Source organism: Clytia hemisphaerica, unplaced genomic scaffold (genome assembly GCF_902728285.1).
Source record: "Clytia hemisphaerica strain Z4C2 unplaced genomic scaffold, Clytia hemisphaerica genome assembly, whole genome shotgun sequence".
Taxonomy (NCBI): domain Eukaryota; kingdom Metazoa; phylum Cnidaria; class Hydrozoa; order Leptothecata; family Clytiidae; genus Clytia; species Clytia hemisphaerica.
Genome location: NW_027103808.1, coordinates 825,312 through 844,387, shown reverse-complemented (window position 1 = coordinate 844,387; position 19,076 = coordinate 825,312). Strand labels below are relative to the sequence as shown.

At 35.1% G+C, this 19,076-nt stretch overlaps 1 protein-coding gene across 1 annotated transcript; it reads right to left on the bottom strand.

Moving 5' to 3' along the window:
- Positions 1 to 1,675: 1,675 nt before the first annotated feature.
- LOC136806528 (dnaJ homolog subfamily C member 10-like) lies at positions 1,676 to 19,000 on the bottom strand. The gene is made up of 21 exons (XM_067063117.1): positions 18,695 to 19,000; positions 16,329 to 16,389; positions 15,891 to 16,046; positions 15,535 to 15,620; positions 14,392 to 14,517; positions 14,041 to 14,131; positions 13,324 to 13,395; positions 12,837 to 12,883; positions 11,928 to 12,050; positions 11,282 to 11,371; positions 10,245 to 10,364; positions 9,522 to 9,630; positions 8,822 to 8,955; positions 7,503 to 7,622; positions 6,856 to 6,960; positions 5,791 to 5,946; positions 4,884 to 5,017; positions 4,226 to 4,424; positions 3,478 to 3,609; positions 2,837 to 2,947; positions 1,676 to 2,410 (listed from the first exon to the last, which is right to left on the bottom strand). Exons 1-21 carry the CDS (start codon positions 18,869 to 18,871, stop codon positions 2,240 to 2,242), a joined length of 2,520 nt encoding a protein of 839 aa, XP_066919218.1. The 5' UTR covers positions 18,872 to 19,000; the 3' UTR covers positions 1,676 to 2,239.
- Between the last annotated feature and the right edge of the window lie 76 nt (positions 19,001 to 19,076).

Here is a 19,076-nt window from a genome sequence, read left to right as displayed (position 1 = left end):
GTAGATCTTCAAACATAATAGACCCGGCACGGCTGCTTGTCAAGCGGATTTTTAAACAGAAAACATCCGGCACGGCTGCTTTTCCAGCAGATTTTCAGACATAATAAACCCGGCACGTCCGCTTGGCAAGTAAACTTTTAAACAAAATATACCCGGTACGGCTGCTCAGCCATAAAACAATCGAATGAGATATGCTCGGCACGGCTACTTTCCCAGCAAATCTTCAATAATTATAATTTTTGTACCATGTACAACGGGACAAAGGTTTTTTTTATCAAATGAGTTATTACCATTGGGATATTTCTTCAACTTATTTGTTCTTTTTTTAGCTCCAATGTAAATAATAATGACGTCACGAGGATTAATATATTTACTAACTTAAGATTTTATCTGATTTTACTAATTTTCTAAATTTCAGAGAAGTTTAAGATCTCAACGGGGTTTGTATTGGGACCCAAATAAAGAAATTTTCTGTGTAGGGTAATCCTCAAATTTTGTTAGAATTTTATTTAGCTAATGAATTTTTGTTGGAGTCAAACCGTATGATGAGGTCATCAGTTGAAGATGTCAGTCAACGAGGTTTTCGGCCCGGTCCTTAGTAAGGACTTCTTCTTAAAATTTAAGCGTGTCTTAAAGCTTACGAATATAAAAATTCCAGAAACACACGATGATAATAGAATCCATTTCATTTTTGAATTTCTTTCAATATTTCGGTAGCCACTTAAAATAGGTTACAGAATTACTATAAATATTGACTAAAAATTAATCGTATGCGTGTTAATTATAAAGTCTGCAGAAATCTAAAAGTTCTAAGTCACCAGATTCGATGCCTTGACGCACGTATAAACTTTCTTATGAGAGCTTTCCCGTTTCAAGGTTTTACCACCGCTCTGCAATTATTAGCTACAGATTAATTATTGTAAAAATTACCTATTGATAAAAACCTAATAAAATTATTAAATATATGAAATAAATAAAATGAGTATTAAAAATATTGTTTTCAAGTTCATTTATTTTTCAATTCCACCTACAAAAATTGAATTGCTATTCCTAGTTTTAGAGGCTATCCTAACATATTCTTTTCATACCTAAAATTTGCCTCTGTCTTTAACCGCTATAACTCTCCCTAAATTTCCAAAAATAATTTCATTTTTGAATGCTCCTTTGTATGACAATTTAAAATATGAATGTTCTTCATAAATCTTTCAAATTCAAAGAGCTTCTCCTCCGGTGAAGCTTAACTTTCAATCACCGTCCACAATATTAGAGATCTTTAGCATCTAGAATAGCGACTTTAACATGGAGCAGTTTTATCAATAACAAAAAAGTCCCTTTGATATAGAAATCAAAAGATTTGTATTCTTATTGAAATCTTGATAAAAAAAATGAGAAGTTCACGCTCTCATAAAATTCGCAATCCTCGATACTAAAAACAGGCCAAATTGAAATCCTGTCAGGCTAGGGCCAGAGTTCATCACTAGCGTCATTCTTTTCAATGTTGAATTAAGAAGCTATATGTTCATGTGGATTGAATATGCCAAAAAATTGAACACTTAATCCCTGATCAAATAATGTACCACAGAAGCCCTCAAACTACCGGGTGTCCCAAAATCACTGATTAAAAGAAAGTTTTTTTAATAAAAAAATCAAATCGAAAAAACGACGTCAATTTTTTTATTTTTCTGCAGGTTTGCTTGTAGACCTCCTGTTACTCTATTTCTCGATCAACAAATAAAATTTACCTGAAATTTCGCACAAAGATATAAATATGAATTCTTGAGAAACCCTTAAAAGTTCGAAGTGTTTAAACAAAAATACGTCAATATATTACCATTTGAAGACATCTAAAGCTTTTTTGGGACACCCGGTATAATATCTAAAACGAACTTTCAAAAACGGTTACGTCAATCAATTGGCTGCCGACCACGGGTTAAAGTCCTGCAATTTTACAACTTCAACTTGCTTCCTATGTGAAATTATTCACCGATTTGAGTTTTCTATTTTTGAATGTGTTCAAATTCTATAAAAAAGGCTTAATCCTTAAAAAAACGATAGACCTTTCCATAAATTATGTCACGAGCAACGCTTACCTCGTTTTCAAAATATTCCTATAGTGATCGATTCCCAGAGGAGTTCATAAGAAGTTTGAGGGATTTAATCACCTTGGAAATGGTTTCAAAACGAGGCAACCGTTGCACTTAAAATAATTTATGAAAAGGTCAATTGCGAGCCTACACATTTAAAATTCGTCGTGTTCATAATGCATATAATACGATTGTTCGTCATCCTCGTCTCCGCTCATATGAACATCAAACGTTTGATAACCGCTCTCGTCATCTTCATCTTGGATGGGCGTTGTTGGCGGTGGTGTTTGGGTGGTTGTGGATGAAAAAGTCATTGTTTCACCGCTCTAAAAATTGTAAGGGAAATATAGAATCTCATAACAAAACATCCTTTCTGCTCACATCACGTTCTGCTATAATGGGATGTTGCGAATGTGACGAGTGCGCCGTCTGATTTATGTCTGCCTCTATGGAGTCTATCCAATGATACATTGGTCGCGACGCCGCTAGATCTTTACTTAGGTTATCTAGTTAGTAGAGCATGACATTACAAACTAATCAGGTAATGATGCAATTTCTTTATTTGAAATGCACCATTACAATGACATCACGAAGTTATTCAAATTGTTCTATTTTTCTACCGAAAACATCATTTGCAACAATTTGGATGTCATAAAACTGATGGAATACTGAGAGATTTTACATACGTAATAATATCACTCTTAACAAGGGGAATATAAGATATAGACAAAAAGAAAGAAAGAGGCACTCACTTCCTCTTTTTCTACTCGTTCCAGGTCTCTCTGATGATTAGCCAGCATGTGAAGAGCAGTGTCGTGCAAATAACCAGTGTCCAGTGAATTTAAATGAACACCTGTCACCGCCTGAAAATTGAACAAAAATATATAGAGTCGATATTCAACGTGGAAAGACTGTCTTTCGATTGTTTTCACGTGGTCCACAGTTAATCAGCTTGGCTATCTATGAACTGAACGGGACATTGGAAGGAGCGGGGATTCGAACCAGGAGCCCCCGGTTTTAGGCGCTGACGCCTTGACACCTGAGCTACCGCATCTTAAAACCACAGCGAATAACCTACTCCAGGTCTTTTCACTCCATATTGAGGAGTCACGCCCCTCAAAATCCAGAGTAGAAATCAAAAGGGGTAAACCGTAATATCTTTTGATATATAGGGTCTAGGGAATGAAGGCGAAATGGCATACCAAGGGGACCGAGTAAGTTCGGATTTACAAAATGAAGGAATTAGTTCGAAAATAGCAGTTCGAATAAGTGACTTGCTAGTACAGAGAGAAACTTCATGGCAACATGACATTTTTAAGAAGAAAAAAAACAAACCGTAAAAACGCGACCGTATGAGCGAGTGATAGGACACTCCGTCACAATGAAAACTCACCTGGCTCATTCCTTTGTAAAGAACACCAGGGAAGAAGACGACGGTGGGATAAGATCTAACACCGACCGATCGACACACGACGTATTCCGTTTCACAATTGATCTTCACTGCCTTCACTCTACCTTCAAGACGCTATGGGAGGATAAAAATTGCAATTTATCAATAAGATTTTTTGTTAACCTCATTTTACGTATCCAGAGCTACGCACACCAGTTTTTGATTTATTACTGATTGGAGTGATACGAGTCGTTAGCGTTATAAAAAAAAGAAATAAGGGACTGGGTGTGAGAATGCAATATTTAGCCTAGAAAAGTCACCTTTCCTCTCCATCATAATAACAGACCTTTTCATAAATTACATCACGAACATCACTTGTCTCGTTTTGAAATTATTGCCATGGTGATTAACTCCCAGTTGATTTTATTAGAACTACTTTCTATTTATAAAGAAAGCATTTAATATCTCAAGGGACATAATCACAATGGTAATTGTTTGAAAATGAGGCAAGTGATGTTCGTGACGTAGTTTATGAAAAGGTCTATCCTCAGCATAATTTACTAAGTAACAATGTATGTACACGTTATGAAATTGAATTTGAAAACCAGTCCTACAAATTGAAGGAAGTTGGTAACAATGACATTTAGACTTGGAAAGAAAGACAAAACGGAGAGCTAAGGCCTTTTTAGAGTGCATACATGTCTACGTGGAGTAATCAGAATCTTCTCGGAGATAGTAAAGAACAACTTACTTTAGCTAATTTGGAGTAATGAGGTGCAAACGTGTGGCAGTGGCCACACCAAGAAGTATAAAAGTCGATCAAATATGCATCATTACTATTCAAAATCTCGTCATAAAACGTCTGGTAGTCTGCTTCAGCCACCAGTGAAGGGAAATGTTGGAAGACCCAAGTGTATAAGGATTCGAGGTCTCTCCAGCCTTGGTGTCGTCTGTAGGAATATGAAACACAAAAAAAGAGGTAAAAGAATATATGAGCGAGGAAAATTAAAAATCATGGAGTCGGCTTTAGTAATTCGAAATCAAAATACAGTAGAGTCTCAATAACTCGAACCTCTATTACTCGAATGTCTCATTAATTCGAACAACAACACTGCATTCTGTAGTCAAATTCTTACTGCAACTTTCCAAAGGGTCGATAATGCGTTCGACTCCCCAATAATTTTACCAGTACCAAACAAATAGACGAGTGACCGAAGGATGACCGAAACTAGATTTAGCGAAAACAAATTTCAGCGACTTTGGCTAGTTTAGTAAATTATTTCAAATAAAAGCCTGTTTTTTACCTTAGAACCTTTACCTTTAGTGAAAGACTCAATTTTAGGCAAAAAAAAATTGAAACCTTTTTTGCACCTCACCAAACTAAAAGAAAATTTTTTTCGAAGACTTACGCGTAGTGCGATGCATCTTTGGATTGGTATGAGTATAAACGAATGGTTGGATAAGTGTTGATGTTTTGTGTGTTACAAAAATAAGAATATTTCTGACAATCGATAGTGGCAAGCGTTGCTTCACCGTAAAGCCTCTGCAATAAAAAAGAAGAAAGAGTGAAAACATGGGCTATTACATTTGCTTTCCCATTGGAATACAGTAGAGTCTCTTTAACTCGAATATCTCCTTAACTCAAACAAGTTTTCCCGTCTCTTCAGTTAACAATGCCTTATGAACCTTATCCCCTAACTCGAAATTTCCTAGTCTGAATAACAGACCTCTACAAAACCACAGGAAGAATATAAGGAGCACAAATCCGTTAGTGGATGCCAGAAGCCTTGAACTTTCCTTAACTCGAAAAATTTGTGTTTCCCCCATGCATGCTCGAGTTACGAAGGCTCAACTGTACTCAAGAAAGGGCCTAAAAATTTTTCTCAGAAGTGATGATAGAAAGAAAGAAAGCGAGGTCCACAAGAAGTCTTCTTTCACTGGTTGGTCAAATGATGAAGCAATTTTTGCTTCGAATTTCTTTGGTAGTAATCAAAAGTATTTGCAAAACCTGGAAACCATAAAACCTAAGGTGGGCGTCTTTCTGCATTGGGGATGTCAAGACGGGGGATCAGACACCCTTTTCCGCATTGTACCTCTATACCTCTTATATGCCATAATGAATCGTAATATCATTTGAATTTCTTTTTTTCTAATTCATTTTAGCTTTCGACCCCAAGTAAAAGGAACACTTTCAAAAAATTTGCTTTTTCTCAAAGCAAATATAAACACAGATAGAGTGTTTTGAATTTAGGGAAGGCATTGATATATGATTAAGTAGATTCAGATAGAATATTTCAGATGGTAAATAAAACTTACTTTGGCCAATTGTCGATAAGTAGGAGCTAGCTCCATACAAGGACCACACCAGGGTGCATAGAAATCAACTACCCATGTCTCGCCAAGCTCTTTTTGATTGATACTTTTCTCGAATGACTCCGGCGTCAATACGATAACGGGCGGTTTCAAAATGTCCTGAGACAAGAAGTTGAAAAATATGCTAAAACTTCGAAAACGTATACTTTAATTTAGATTAACTCTTCGACGAAAGAATTTCACAAGGTTTGTGGAACGTCCTAAGTTAAAAAAGACGTGAGTTAACTTTGGCAGACGAACTGGCGAATAAACTTTTTACTGGAATTCAAAGCCTAGGCAAGTGTCCGCACAGAAAAATATCGTTAAACAGAGCGAGCAGATACCCCTGTATCATAAACCCGATGGAACCAATGCCAATGGAAAATTGGGCCAAAATTTCGTTCCCGGCGGGAAAAATACAATACAATTTCAGCCCTACTGGAAAATGAACCCTGTTTTTATCCCCATTCGAAATTCAATGGAAAAAAATTTACTCCAAGACCATCTTCACTGCATTTTTTTATCTGAGAAAAATAAAATTTCTATTCCCATTGGGATTTCGATAGAAATTGCCGTCCACACTTTGGGAAGGGGTTCCAACGGGCTGTGATAAGATTCGGAAAATAATCCACAAATAGAAGTGTGAGCCCTCAAAATCAAGGATCCCTAAAGTCCCAACTTATCTGGCTTTATTTTCATCCGACACGCTAAAGCTCTGAAGGCCGATAAAATTTTCAACATCTGGAAGGTTAAGATTACGGAATTTTGCAAGACCGCGTCAAGGATTTTGCAGCTAGAGGTCTGGTAACCCAGCCCTTGTTTTCGGGGATTGGCGGGTTCAACCGAAATATTTTTAGCTTTAAGCGCAAGGCATCAAAGGCCGACTGTCATTCCTCTCCGATGGGAAATTGGCCCGCTCTTTTTAGCCCATGAGCTAGAGGCCAGATTTTGGCAAATCGGGCTCACTCGAGCTTAAGCGTGGGCGGCCGCCAATCCGCCATCAAACTATCAGATAAAGTCCGGACTTACCTCGGCAAAAGCAATGATATCCTCTGCAGAGTGATAACCACTGTAAATGTGTGCTTCTTCTGTTTTATTGAAAAAGATGGTGGTAGGGTACGACCGCACGTTTTGCTGATGATGAAAATCAAAATAATAAATTAGAAGTGATTGATAAAAAATATTGTCAAATTAATTGCAAAACCTGACGAATCACGTGTTCTCTAGATTCTAACAAACAGCATTTGTTTTGAGTAATCTTTTTTCTACATGCTTTTTCAGAAACTTTTGTCAAGCAAGGTATTCTGCTACAACTCATAAACAAAAGGGTTTAATTCCTGGACAGCTCTTACCAAGAACTTAAAAAGTGGTACTCTACATCTTTCTGCTCATTGTAGTGCTTTTTCATAATAAGATTCTGGCTTCTACTGACAGACTTTTAAATTTGAAGAGGTTAAACGGTTCCCCATTGCACATGATTCAATATTAGGGGTCTGTTTATGTTAGCAAATAAGGATATCAATGATATTGGACCGGCAATTTTATTTTATTTCACAATATATTTTGAATCCTTGGATTCATCTTCAGGTTCTAAAATAAAATAGTAAAAACAGTTAAAACCATTTAGTAAAATTATTTATCCTTAAATAAGGATATGACATAAGGCTACGGCTTACCTTTAGACAAAGATCTTTATGAATAGTACAATCAACAGTACCAAACTTGGCAATGGAATCACCTATCTGTTTGCCAGCTTTTCGCCACTCTGGTAATAGTTTCATACAAGGTGGACACCACTGAAAAAAAATAAAGTAATGATAACAACAGACCTTATCAAATTCAAAGTTTTTCAGCTTTGGCTGAAATTTATTGTGACATATTCGGTGGGAAAAATACCCTACAATTTCACTCAGCCTCAAAATTGACTTTGATTTAATCCCCATTCGTAATTCAATAGAAAAAATTGCACCCCAAAACCAAAACCCCACTGGATTTTTTTGAACAATAGAATTTCTACACTTGGATTTCTATTGAAATTTTTGTCCCCGCAGTGGGATAATGGAAAAAACTCCACCGGGGTTGTGAGAGATTCGGGTGAGTTAGGGCGTGTCTAGATTTTTAAAAATCACAAATCCCGAATCCGCGACCAATAGCACCCATTCTCAGGGGTTCACTTATGGATTTTTAGATGACCTATACCTTAAAGTTTCAGGACCCGGTGTTACGTAATTAAATATTAACCTAAAAATTAATTATTAAAGAAAGTGTGAATTGTGACGTCATCAAATTATGACGTCATAAATCGTAAATTAGCTCTAACTCTATAAGTACATGTCAAACCTTTGTCAAATTTGGACCAAAGACGCATCTTAATGGTGCCGAACTTTTCAATGAAAAATTTTTTGAAGATTTTGATGACGTCAGCAAAAAATGCAAAGAATCGAAAAATGCAATTTTTTGCTGACGTCATCAAATTTTTCCAAATTTTTTTTTTTTTTCAAAAAGTTACATTTCAGTTAGATGCATCTTTGGTTCAAATTTGGGAAAGATTTGACATGTATTTTTTATATTATAGCGATTATACGATTCATGACGTCACCAAATTCGGTCAAATTATGACGTCATGATTACAATTTCTTTAATAACTAATTTTTAGGTTAATATTTAATTACGTAACAACCAGGTCCTGAAACCTTAAGGTATAGAGGTGAGGTACTTTAGAGTCCTAAGTGGATCTCTGAATCTGGCTGCTATTGGTAGCGAAAACTTAGGGTAAACTGTTAGGTTTTTGAGACTTGCCCTAAGTCCAACGTTTACCAACTACCAGCAAGTGACGAATTTTTCCTAGACGAAAATTTTCCCCGACGAAAATTTTCCCCGACGAAGTTTTCCCCGATAAGGTAAATTGCAAGTGAACATGTGAGGTATTTGAGGTAAATTTCAAGTTTTATCCCTGAAAAGAACATCGACATATAAGAATAAGTCTGAGACTTACCGGTGCAAAGAAATCAATGAACCAATTATCTTTTATTTCTTTGAGATTTGGGAAGTTTTCTGGGTGAAGAACTCTGACATTTGACAAATCACTTTCTCTGACGAAATTGGTGATATCATGTGCATTGTAACGACCTAAGAGACAAGTGGTAAAAGTTGATCATTATTACATAAAGGTAATCAAGACCCAAACCCCTTTTTCAATATAAGTGGACTTTTCATCAATTATTTTTTTGTTTTGAAATAAATCAATACAAAAGGCGACGAAAATATACCGAAATATACACAGCAAGGTAATAAAGAAAATATTCTAGGTTCCCTTAGTTTGACACTGTCAACTTTGAGTCATTTTTCATAGTCCTAGCAATATCAAAGTCGAATAGGACTAAGTACAACTTTGATAGTGTTACGAAACGTTGAAATATACACAAGGTCAGATGCTTGTTTTTATTACCTACTGTCAATGCTCTCAGCTATGCTTTAATGGGTGTGCCAAAAATTTAACGTGTACAATTTTTGTCCAATTTTGGGCTATAAAAATTCTTGGGTAAAAAGTTTCGTCACCGAAATATACCGAAATATACACAGCAAGGCAATATAGAAAATGTTATAGGTTCCCTTAGTTTGACACTGTCAACTTTGAGTCGATTTTTTCGTCACTTTTTACCGACGAAATTTCTTCCGATAATGTAAAATCTTACCATGATGAACTTCATATCCAATGGATTTGTAAAACAAAACAGTTGGGAATTTGCTCAAATAGAATCGAGAACATAAATCATGCTCGTCTTTGCAATTCACTTGCCCAATCTAAAAGAAATGAATGTGAGCGCATAATAGAACCAATTAAGATTTCTTTTTTGCGACCATGCGAAGCCTGCAATTCAAATCTTTTTCTGATTAGAAGAAGATTGAAAAAGATTGAAGAAGATGAAAATCGAATTAGAGAGAGAGAGAGAGTCGACTGTAAGAAAAATTCAAAAGGAAATCAAAATCCTGACATACTTTGTCTCCCGAATAGACGGGGGGGGTCCGAATAAGCAGGGGGGTAGGAAAATTTTCTAAATTCTAATAAGCGGGATGGGTGGAATAAGAGGGGGGGTTAATTTGATGACAGAATTTTTTTTAACTGATATCAATTTCAACAACAAAAAAGAAACTTTAACAAATGAACACGTAAAATAAGAACCAATACTAACAAAAAGGAAAATTTTAACAAGTTTAAGGTCTATCTACACTGTAATAAAATATTGAATTATTCGAATTTGATTAGCAGGGGGGGTCTTAATAAGAGCGGGGGGATCGATTTTTTTTCTCTTAACAATTAGCGGGGGGACGTCTATTCGGGAGATAAAAGTAAACACTTCCCTAAAACATAACACACTAAAGAAAAAATCCACACATAAGAATTCAAGTCCACTTACCTTTTGGTAAGGTAACAAGCCAGCCATTTTTCGTAACTCGAGATCTTTATCGTCAAAATCTTCACGAAAAATCAACAGCCATGATTCTTCTTCCCCTTCAGCTACTTTGCGTCGAATACCCTGCAATTATTTCGAAAGAAAAGTTTATCTTCATGTTGCCCCCGGGGGGGCTCTCGTATGATCTGGCCTACGTCATGTGCTGCGCTTAAGGGTGGGGTTTTTCAGCATCCCAAAATGCACTGTAAGGGTGTGTTTCTGTGAGATTGTACTGCAAGGGTCGAATTTTAAAACAAAGTCAAAATAATTGTTAAAAAGAAAGGTTTTTACTTCTCGTTTGTTTGAAAAAATTTCTATTGTCTGATAATTACGGCTGACAAGAATAATTTTCTCAGTTTTTCTGTGAAACAGAAAATTTCCCAAGCTTCTTCTTTCACGCAGATTTACAGCTGAGAAATATTGTGCACTGTAAGGGTTGGGTAAATCAAGAGAAAATGGACTGAAAGGGTACCTTTTCAGCCATATTGAACTGCACTGTAAGGGTACGATTTTGAAAAGCAGATTTTACGCGGCACATACCGTCGTTTCGAAATCGAGTGCCCCCCCCGGGCATGTTGCTCACAGCGTTAGGAGCGGGGGTTCCGACCGGAGACCCATGGTTTGTGGCTCTGTCCAAAAAAATGTTTACGAATAACACACGTATAAAGTAGATTGAATTTATGATTGTTTTCTTTAGATTTGAATTCCGAAATTTCGCAATACTTGAAGCTCGCAAAAAATAGAGGTAAAACGTAAAATTTGATTCGAGTCGGCGAAATGAAGCGGTGTTAATTTTGACTGCTTAAGTAGTGTGATTAGAAAATGAAAACAACCAACATTTTTGCTTATCATTCAAACTTCACTAAAAACATTGTTCTTCAATGAAATTGTCAACAATTTTCAAGTTAACTGCTTTGAAGCCCAATATAGCATTTCTTGTAGGTTTAGGGGCGATGTAAAAAGGGACAATAGGATACTAGAATATAGTGGCCAAGATATACCTGGAACATTTCATCGTTAACAGTGACAGGCTCTGGTAGAAGTTTCAACACCTCCTCCAAGATATCTATTGCATTTGTTGCTGGTATCAACTGACGAAGAAATAAAAGAAAAAAATTGGTCGCTATCATGTTATTTCCTTTCCTTATTATTACAATGAAAAAGAAATCTCAGCCACAGATAGCCATAAAGTTATACATTTTTGTTGTTCACCGTTAGCTGAGATGAAGGATCATATTACTTAAGTCTAACATTTATGGTTATTAAAGCAACAAGTTTTTTAATTCATGATATGCACCACTGGAGAGTCTTCTGAGAACTTTTAAAATTTTCCACCCAATACGTCACCTAAACAATAGAAAAAGTGACGTATTGGGTGGAAAAAAAGCAGAAAAGTTGCATAATTTCGTGAAGTCATTGCAGTAGTGCATATCATGAATATCAGACAATTTTGACTCAGCAGAATATTCAAGCATTAATTTTTTTCTTCTTGTGTATATGTGCTCAGTCTTTTTACCAAACGACTTCAAATGATTTAGAATGGTCTTAAATGAGCCAAATCTCTATTCTCTAAGTTATTTTCAAAATCTGAGACTTCAATCGTTATTACAGAAAAGCGTGTATATGATAAAAAAAATAATAGCCTACGATCGCTGGTTGAAATTTCTGGTCTTTGATTTTGACGAGTCTCAATGAAGTAGATGTATCGAAAGCCATACATAATTTCACATCGTTCAGGCAATTGGCACGTGCTACATGTACCAAATTTTCCTGTAACAAAAAAGGAAGAGTACTTAGTCAGTCAGAGTATGCTCGGACACAACACACAATGGTACATAGTTCACCGAAGGCTAGAGACGGATCTTCGACCTTTTCCAGGAAAGGAGAATGAGACCACGTTCACACCTAACAGTTCCGTTTGGATGAATTCAAGTTTTACGTCACTTCTAACCAATAAAATGGCTTCATTTCGTTTCGGAGCGAAACGGAACCGTTACGTGCGAACATGGTCTTATGCCTTAAGATTTGCGCTAAAATTCCATTTGATGGATTGAACCTATTCTTCTAAATCTCTAGCTATGCAATTTGACATATATTTCTTTTGCACAGTTCACTAATATTCTACATTTGAGTAGTTTGTTAATTGGGGTTGACTAAGGGAGAATGGGCCACTTTCAAGCTATGACATTTGAATTAAAAAAGTCATCAGACAGGGTAGCATAATACACCCCCTTCTCACAGACCCGGTAGGATTCTTTCAGCGGGGAGAAAAATAACGGACTGAAACTCGATGAGGATTGATATTCCCATAGTTTTTATGGCTTGGGATTTCAATTTTTTTGTTTTCAAGTCCAAAAATTCAGTGGGGGTGGGAAATATAGCATAATATTTGCAGTGAGGATTGATTTATTTGATAATTTTCAGTGGGGACAAAAATTGGAAGATAATTTTCCACCGGGGATGATATTTTGGACAATTTATCCAGTTGGAAGGGTTCCCAATAATACAAATTGAATAATTAGTTTTTTACGTTTGACTTAAGTTGAATAAACCTACTAGCATAGCTGACAGTTTTATCAACATCCTATCTTCCATACAATGGACTAAAAGACAAAAATAAAAGTATTGACACGATGCAAGTGTTGAAGGTTCCGCTTACAAGCAGAATAATAGCTGAGTATTACTTTAACACATTTTTAATCGTAAGAACAAGAAAGTTTTATGTAGCAAATTGGCGAATTAATAAATGTTATTGTTTGCGTCGTCACAATTGCAAATTGTACAGTGGAGTCTATTCAACTTGAACCTCTAACTCGAATGTCTCCTTAACTCGAACAATTTTTCTTAACCCTTCAATTTACCAATGTCTTTTAAAACCTTACTCCATAACTCGAAATCTACTTAACTTAAACAATTTGTGTTCCTCGAGTTATGGAGATCTACTGTAGTTTTTTGAAGAAAAAATGACCAAAAAGAGACAATTTTAGGACTTAAAGTACTACTTTATATAACTTCTTTACGAAGTTTACGAAGATTTTCTTACTTAAAGTTTCATCATCACAGAATGCGATGAGCCAAGGTCTTTCACTTGTTGGCATGACCTCTTTGATCATTGCTAAAAGAGAAAACAAATCCTCATTTGAATAAAAAAACACCTTTTTTTTCTAATGTCTTGGCTTGAATTTTGAGGTACCGTTCTTACAAAATTATTCTCGTTAAAAAGGGTGAAGAGGGCTTTAATCAGTCGGTGAAAATATAAAAACACAGACATCGAGATTGTGAATCCATTGCTCACAGCTTTTGTTTAAAGTTTTTAAGGTCCCATGCAAAAATTCAATTCGTATTATACACTTGAGAAGGAATAATATTGATTAGGTGAGTTTAAAGGTTTTATATTTACATAAAGTGTTCCCGTTTCATATCAGACGCATATTTCATATCAGGACAGTGTATGCCCATTGTTGAGATGAGCTGGAGTTTTTACAAGATACTTCACTAATTGGTCATTTAAAGTGATAGGGATAACGGGTTCTTTAGAAAACGTAATAAGATTCTTTTATTACATCTTAACGACCAACCGAATCAAATAAGAGCTTGTAAAAACTCCAGCTTGTCCCCTATTGTTATGTTGTGCTGATATAAGCAAAATATGTTTTCCTTTTCCTCTTTCTGACCAATCTTGCTCCACAACCTTTCAAAGAGAAGACTCTTCAACCTTATAATTGTTTTGACTAAAGATAAAAGAGTAAAGATATTTTACTTAGAGTGAGGTCTATAACATCGACTTCTAAATTGCTCATGATGTGAGATATCATCTTCTCCTTCTCATGTTCTCCATAGTAATATTCACCCTGTTGAAAGATAGATTGAGTAGTAAACATTAAATTGCTTGATTAAGACCCCTGCAATGCAACGTGACACTTCTTGACTTTTCGACCAAGTGTTTGTCAAATTTTTAGCAAAATTCTTGATTAAAATCATATTAATCAATATTGGATTCATGATTGGATTTTGGATTTCTTTAATAGAGCTTTACATTACACAACCTTGAAAAGCATTACATAACCAAAAAAAAGCTACTGAAATTATAACAATAAATGGACAATCTTACGGTAGGGTATATCCTTAGTGAAGGATAACCATTGATTCCTTGCATCCTACATAACATCCAATCATCATGACAATTGACCGCACCCATCCTAATCACACCATTCAACTCTCTGGCAACTTCCCTCCACTGTAAACAAATGAAAAGTAAATGTAAAAAAATTGAAAAATAATTTTTACATTGCAAGAAGTAAATAAGGCACTACAGTGTTGTATATTTATACAATTCAGGTAACCAAACGGTGAACATTAAGCCTTAGCTAGCCAACCCTGTTTTTCATTTGCTAGACAACTAAATTATATGAAATGTCACTCCCTTGAAACAATAGAAGTCAGTACCTTGAAACAATAGAAATTATATAATCACTCAACGATTTCTATTAAAATTATCGGAATAGTGCTTTGAGTCCAACTCCACAAACAAATTTTGAGCAGTGTGTTTAAATCCAAAGGCTAATGCAGCGGAACTGGTTCAGCAACCAATTTGTCAGCTAACCTTGGATGAGATGGAGTTTTTATAAGATACTTTAATACTTGGTCATTTGAAGTAATAAAAATTACAAGTTCTTTAGAAAAAGTAACAAAATTGTTTGGTCGTTACTGGTTAACGACCAACCAAATCAAATAAAAGCTTGTAAAAACTCTATCTCGTCCCGTTGACCTTAAAAACAAGGAGCAAATGCAAGAAAACTGTCAACATAAACAGGGTGGCCAGCGATTTCGGGAATTCAATTTCCAGTATAATCAAGTACATTTTCACACATTTTTTCCATTTTTCAAGTATATTTTCAAAATTTTCAAGTATCTTGGACTAAGAAAAATAAGTATATTCAAGTACATACTCGACTAAAATCGACTCGACGAAAAAGGATATTCACAAACAATATAAAGAAAAAGGGTGGCAAGTTATCCCACGCTGGACACCAATCCAGGATTTGACCTCCGCGGCATCATGAATGATAAAATCAAGTATATTCCAGTACTAGAGATTTTCATTTCCAGTATATACTTGAAAAATAACACTTTTATCAAAATTTCAAGTATAATCAAGTATCAATTTTTTTCTCCAGTATATTCAAGTATTTTCAAGTATTTCCAGTATCGCTGGCCACCCTGATAAAGTTCATCAAAATATAAGGTAACATACAACAGGAGCCAATGTGTGACAATGTGAGCAGTGTGGTGAATAAAAGTTGATAAACCAAACATCTTCTGTTCCAGAAACTGATTGCTCTATAATTCGATGTAAAATCAATACCATCATGAATCACTATCACTTGTTACTGCTTGTTACAAAACATAATAGAGATAACTTTCCAGAGGAGTTTCTGCTAAAATCATGAATTACAACATATGGTATTTGTCAATACTCTTTTGACAGGAAAACTCAGGGATATATTTTGAAGTATAATTATGATAGACAACTATTACTATTATAACTATTATATTGGAATTTTAAATGAAAAGATAAGTCTCTAACAACACATAAAATGTCTTACATACCAAAATCAGCTTTGCTGAGTGTAATGATTTCTGGATCATCATCATAAATACCAAATTGTTCATTGTAAAAGTTCCAACTTTGATATTGATTTGAGAAATGATCATCTTTTAAACCTTCCTCTCCATACGTATCATACTTCTTACGCAAATCATCATCTATTAAAAACACAAATGCATTGGAGTTGAAAAATGATACTTACTGATCATCTGTCTTTGTTTCATTTCAGAGGTATGAATTAAGAGCTTCGGTAAGAAGGCCATTGTTTTGGTCTCACAATATCTGGCCAAAGATAGTACATCTGTAGACTAAAAAGTTGACCAAATATATTTTAGAATCTGAAAAGGTTCCTAGGATTCCTAAGGAAGTGATACCTAATCACCTGAAAGTGATATTTAATTTTTAAATAAAAATGATTGGTTTTTGGTTTATAATATCACCTTTTAAAGTTTCATATGCACGGTTAATCTTTGTGAATGTTTCATGAGCTCCAGGATCATTCTATGATAAAAAAAGAAAGATTATTGAATTTCAATCAAATAGCTAAAGGTTACTTTCATGACACTTGCTGTCAAACATAAAAAGAGATTTATGGTGATTCAAAAGTTGATATCCATTTCCTATTTAAATTATAAAATTGTAAAATGGGGTAAATTTCTAGAAGAGGTATTTGGCAAGGGTGGTAATGTGCAATTGTTCTGTACAGGAAAATTTCAATACCAATATAAAAAAAGCAAAATTTGTTGAAAAGGAAAGAGTAAAGCATGGCAGAGGGCTTGGTTGTGTAAATCAGGATAGCTATTCATTTTAACCAAATCGATATCAAAAATTGACTAAGAAAGTGCTGACTGATGGGCTGTAAAAATACCACAGTAGTTCTCTGTGAATTGTTTTGAATACCATTTAAAAGAAGTTATAGAGGTCATTAGCGAGTAAAGAGCAACATTTTCCAAAATCTCAATATTTGACATCATAAATGCTGCATAATCATATCTTTTGGTATTTTACATCTCTTGGAAATTTGAAGGCAATTTGATGAACCATTCTTGAGAAATTTTAATAAATAACTAATTTTTCAATTCCTTTTATTTTCCCAGGAGTTTTAGCCCAAACCTGTCCCTTGTATCCCAGGCTTTATAAGTTACCGATAGACGCCAGAGAATACCCTGGTGTAGGCTGATGAGAGTGACCGAGGAACTTCTCAAAACAATACATCATAAAAAGTCTGATGTTACACTGTCAGTTTAAACTAAAACTCCAATATCAAGAGTAGGATACATACGCACTAAGGGTAATGGATCTTCTCTAAAGCGTATGCTTGTGTACAGGGGGAGGGGAGGGGCCAAAGGAAAATGTATGTAAGCAGAGAAAATTTTTTCATAGCCCTTTTTTGCTTGTTTTTTGTCAACTTTTACACTTCTTATAACATCAAGGACAGTTAGTTACACTAGGAAATCAAGCTTTCAGAAAAAATAACATCAGTCATCTACAGGATGTATTTTTGCAACAAAGGATGAGAGTTACCCGAATCAAGTTCAAGTTCCCAAAACAATTAATTAAAACTTGAAAACTTAAAATGAGACAAAATGATCGATTGCGAACGTGCAGCAGCCAGAATATTAACCAACCAAATTTCGTCATTCAATTCCCCAGACAGCTCTTCAATTTTTTAGGGCTTGTTTATACGTTATAATAAAAATAATTCTGCACATGTAAACGGGTCAGTGTTTGAGGTCCGGCAAAATTTCCAGGAAATAGTCTATCCGGCAGTGCACAGATCTAGGTGGGTTCAGTCTCCCCTGTAGATCTTTTTCTTGGGAAGTTGATCTTCAAATTAGTTTTCAAGGTTGGCTTGGCTCAAATCTTTTCATCTTTGGCTTAAATTTTAGGCAATATCTCATAGTTTTTGAAAATGTTAATTTCATTAAAAAGCGCCAGGTTATTTTTTCATGAATCCCTTTAGAAGTTGTGCGGCGCATTTTTTGCTTCCGAGTCAAGTAAACGATATACAGTAGCGCTTTCGCAACAATAATCTTTGATATGCATTCTGGTGGGACGCTAGTGTGACTAACTGAAAAAATAGAAAAAGTTTCTTAATAAATATTGAGTTTCATGTATGAAATAAGGATAAAGTTCTGAACCAAACGATTTGAATTAGAAATTTTCTGCAACCGAGGGGAGGGGGGTGAAATGAAAAAGTACATAATTACCAGGAGGTATAGCCATTTGCGTACACTTGTGTACAGGGGGAGGGGTACTCGATTTTTGACATTTTAGTGCATACGTACTATGTGGACGGCCCCGCCTTATGGGATCCAGAGTGCAGGCAGATTTTACTTTCGTTTTCAGTGTTTTTTTTTTATTCCAAGCCAACATCTTAGCAACAAGGTGCTCGCCAATAGTCACAGAGGGTTTGTCCGAAAAATCAAACATAGAGAATTTTCCAAATCCCCCATTTTGATTAAACCAACAAAAAATGAAACTTTTCAATGTTTCACTTTTTCGCACAAATTCTTCAAAATGAAAATATATTTGATCATAAATTCTTCTTCTGCTCCAAGATTTTTTGCAGCACTTTGTTGAAAATCTAACTCTAAGTCTAAAAAAGCTGATAATACACATGGAACGAGGGTTAGTTTTGGCCAAAATTCAGATTTTAATTTTTTTGCCAGGACTAGCTAGTTTTTGTGAATATTCCCAAAATTGAGAAAAATCACAAAAATCAATCCATGAAAAATTTAAATCCATGCCACAAAAGCATAAATTTTGAAATCGATTTTTAACATTCAAAACAACAGAATCTTACAGGATTTTTATCTGGATGCTTTTCGATTGCAATTTTCTTGAAAGCTCTTCTTATCTGAGCTTTAGTAGCATCTTTTGATACTCCTAGCAGGTTGTAAAAGTCTTCAGCTCCATTTGCAATGGGAAGATTAATTAGATTAAGTGCAAACAGTGGCAATAAAAGTTTAATAAATAACATATTCAATTGAAATTTAATAAATTGACATTACAATTTCTCTATCAAACAGTTTTCAGCCAGGTTGAACAAATAATTTTATTTCTTCTTTGATGTGAACTCACACGAAATTTTTTACATCACAAATTTAGCTTTTCCATAATTTCGTGTTTCGGTTATTAAATTTGGTAAACAAGTCCACGTGTACGTTTGTTATGTGGCCAGTCTA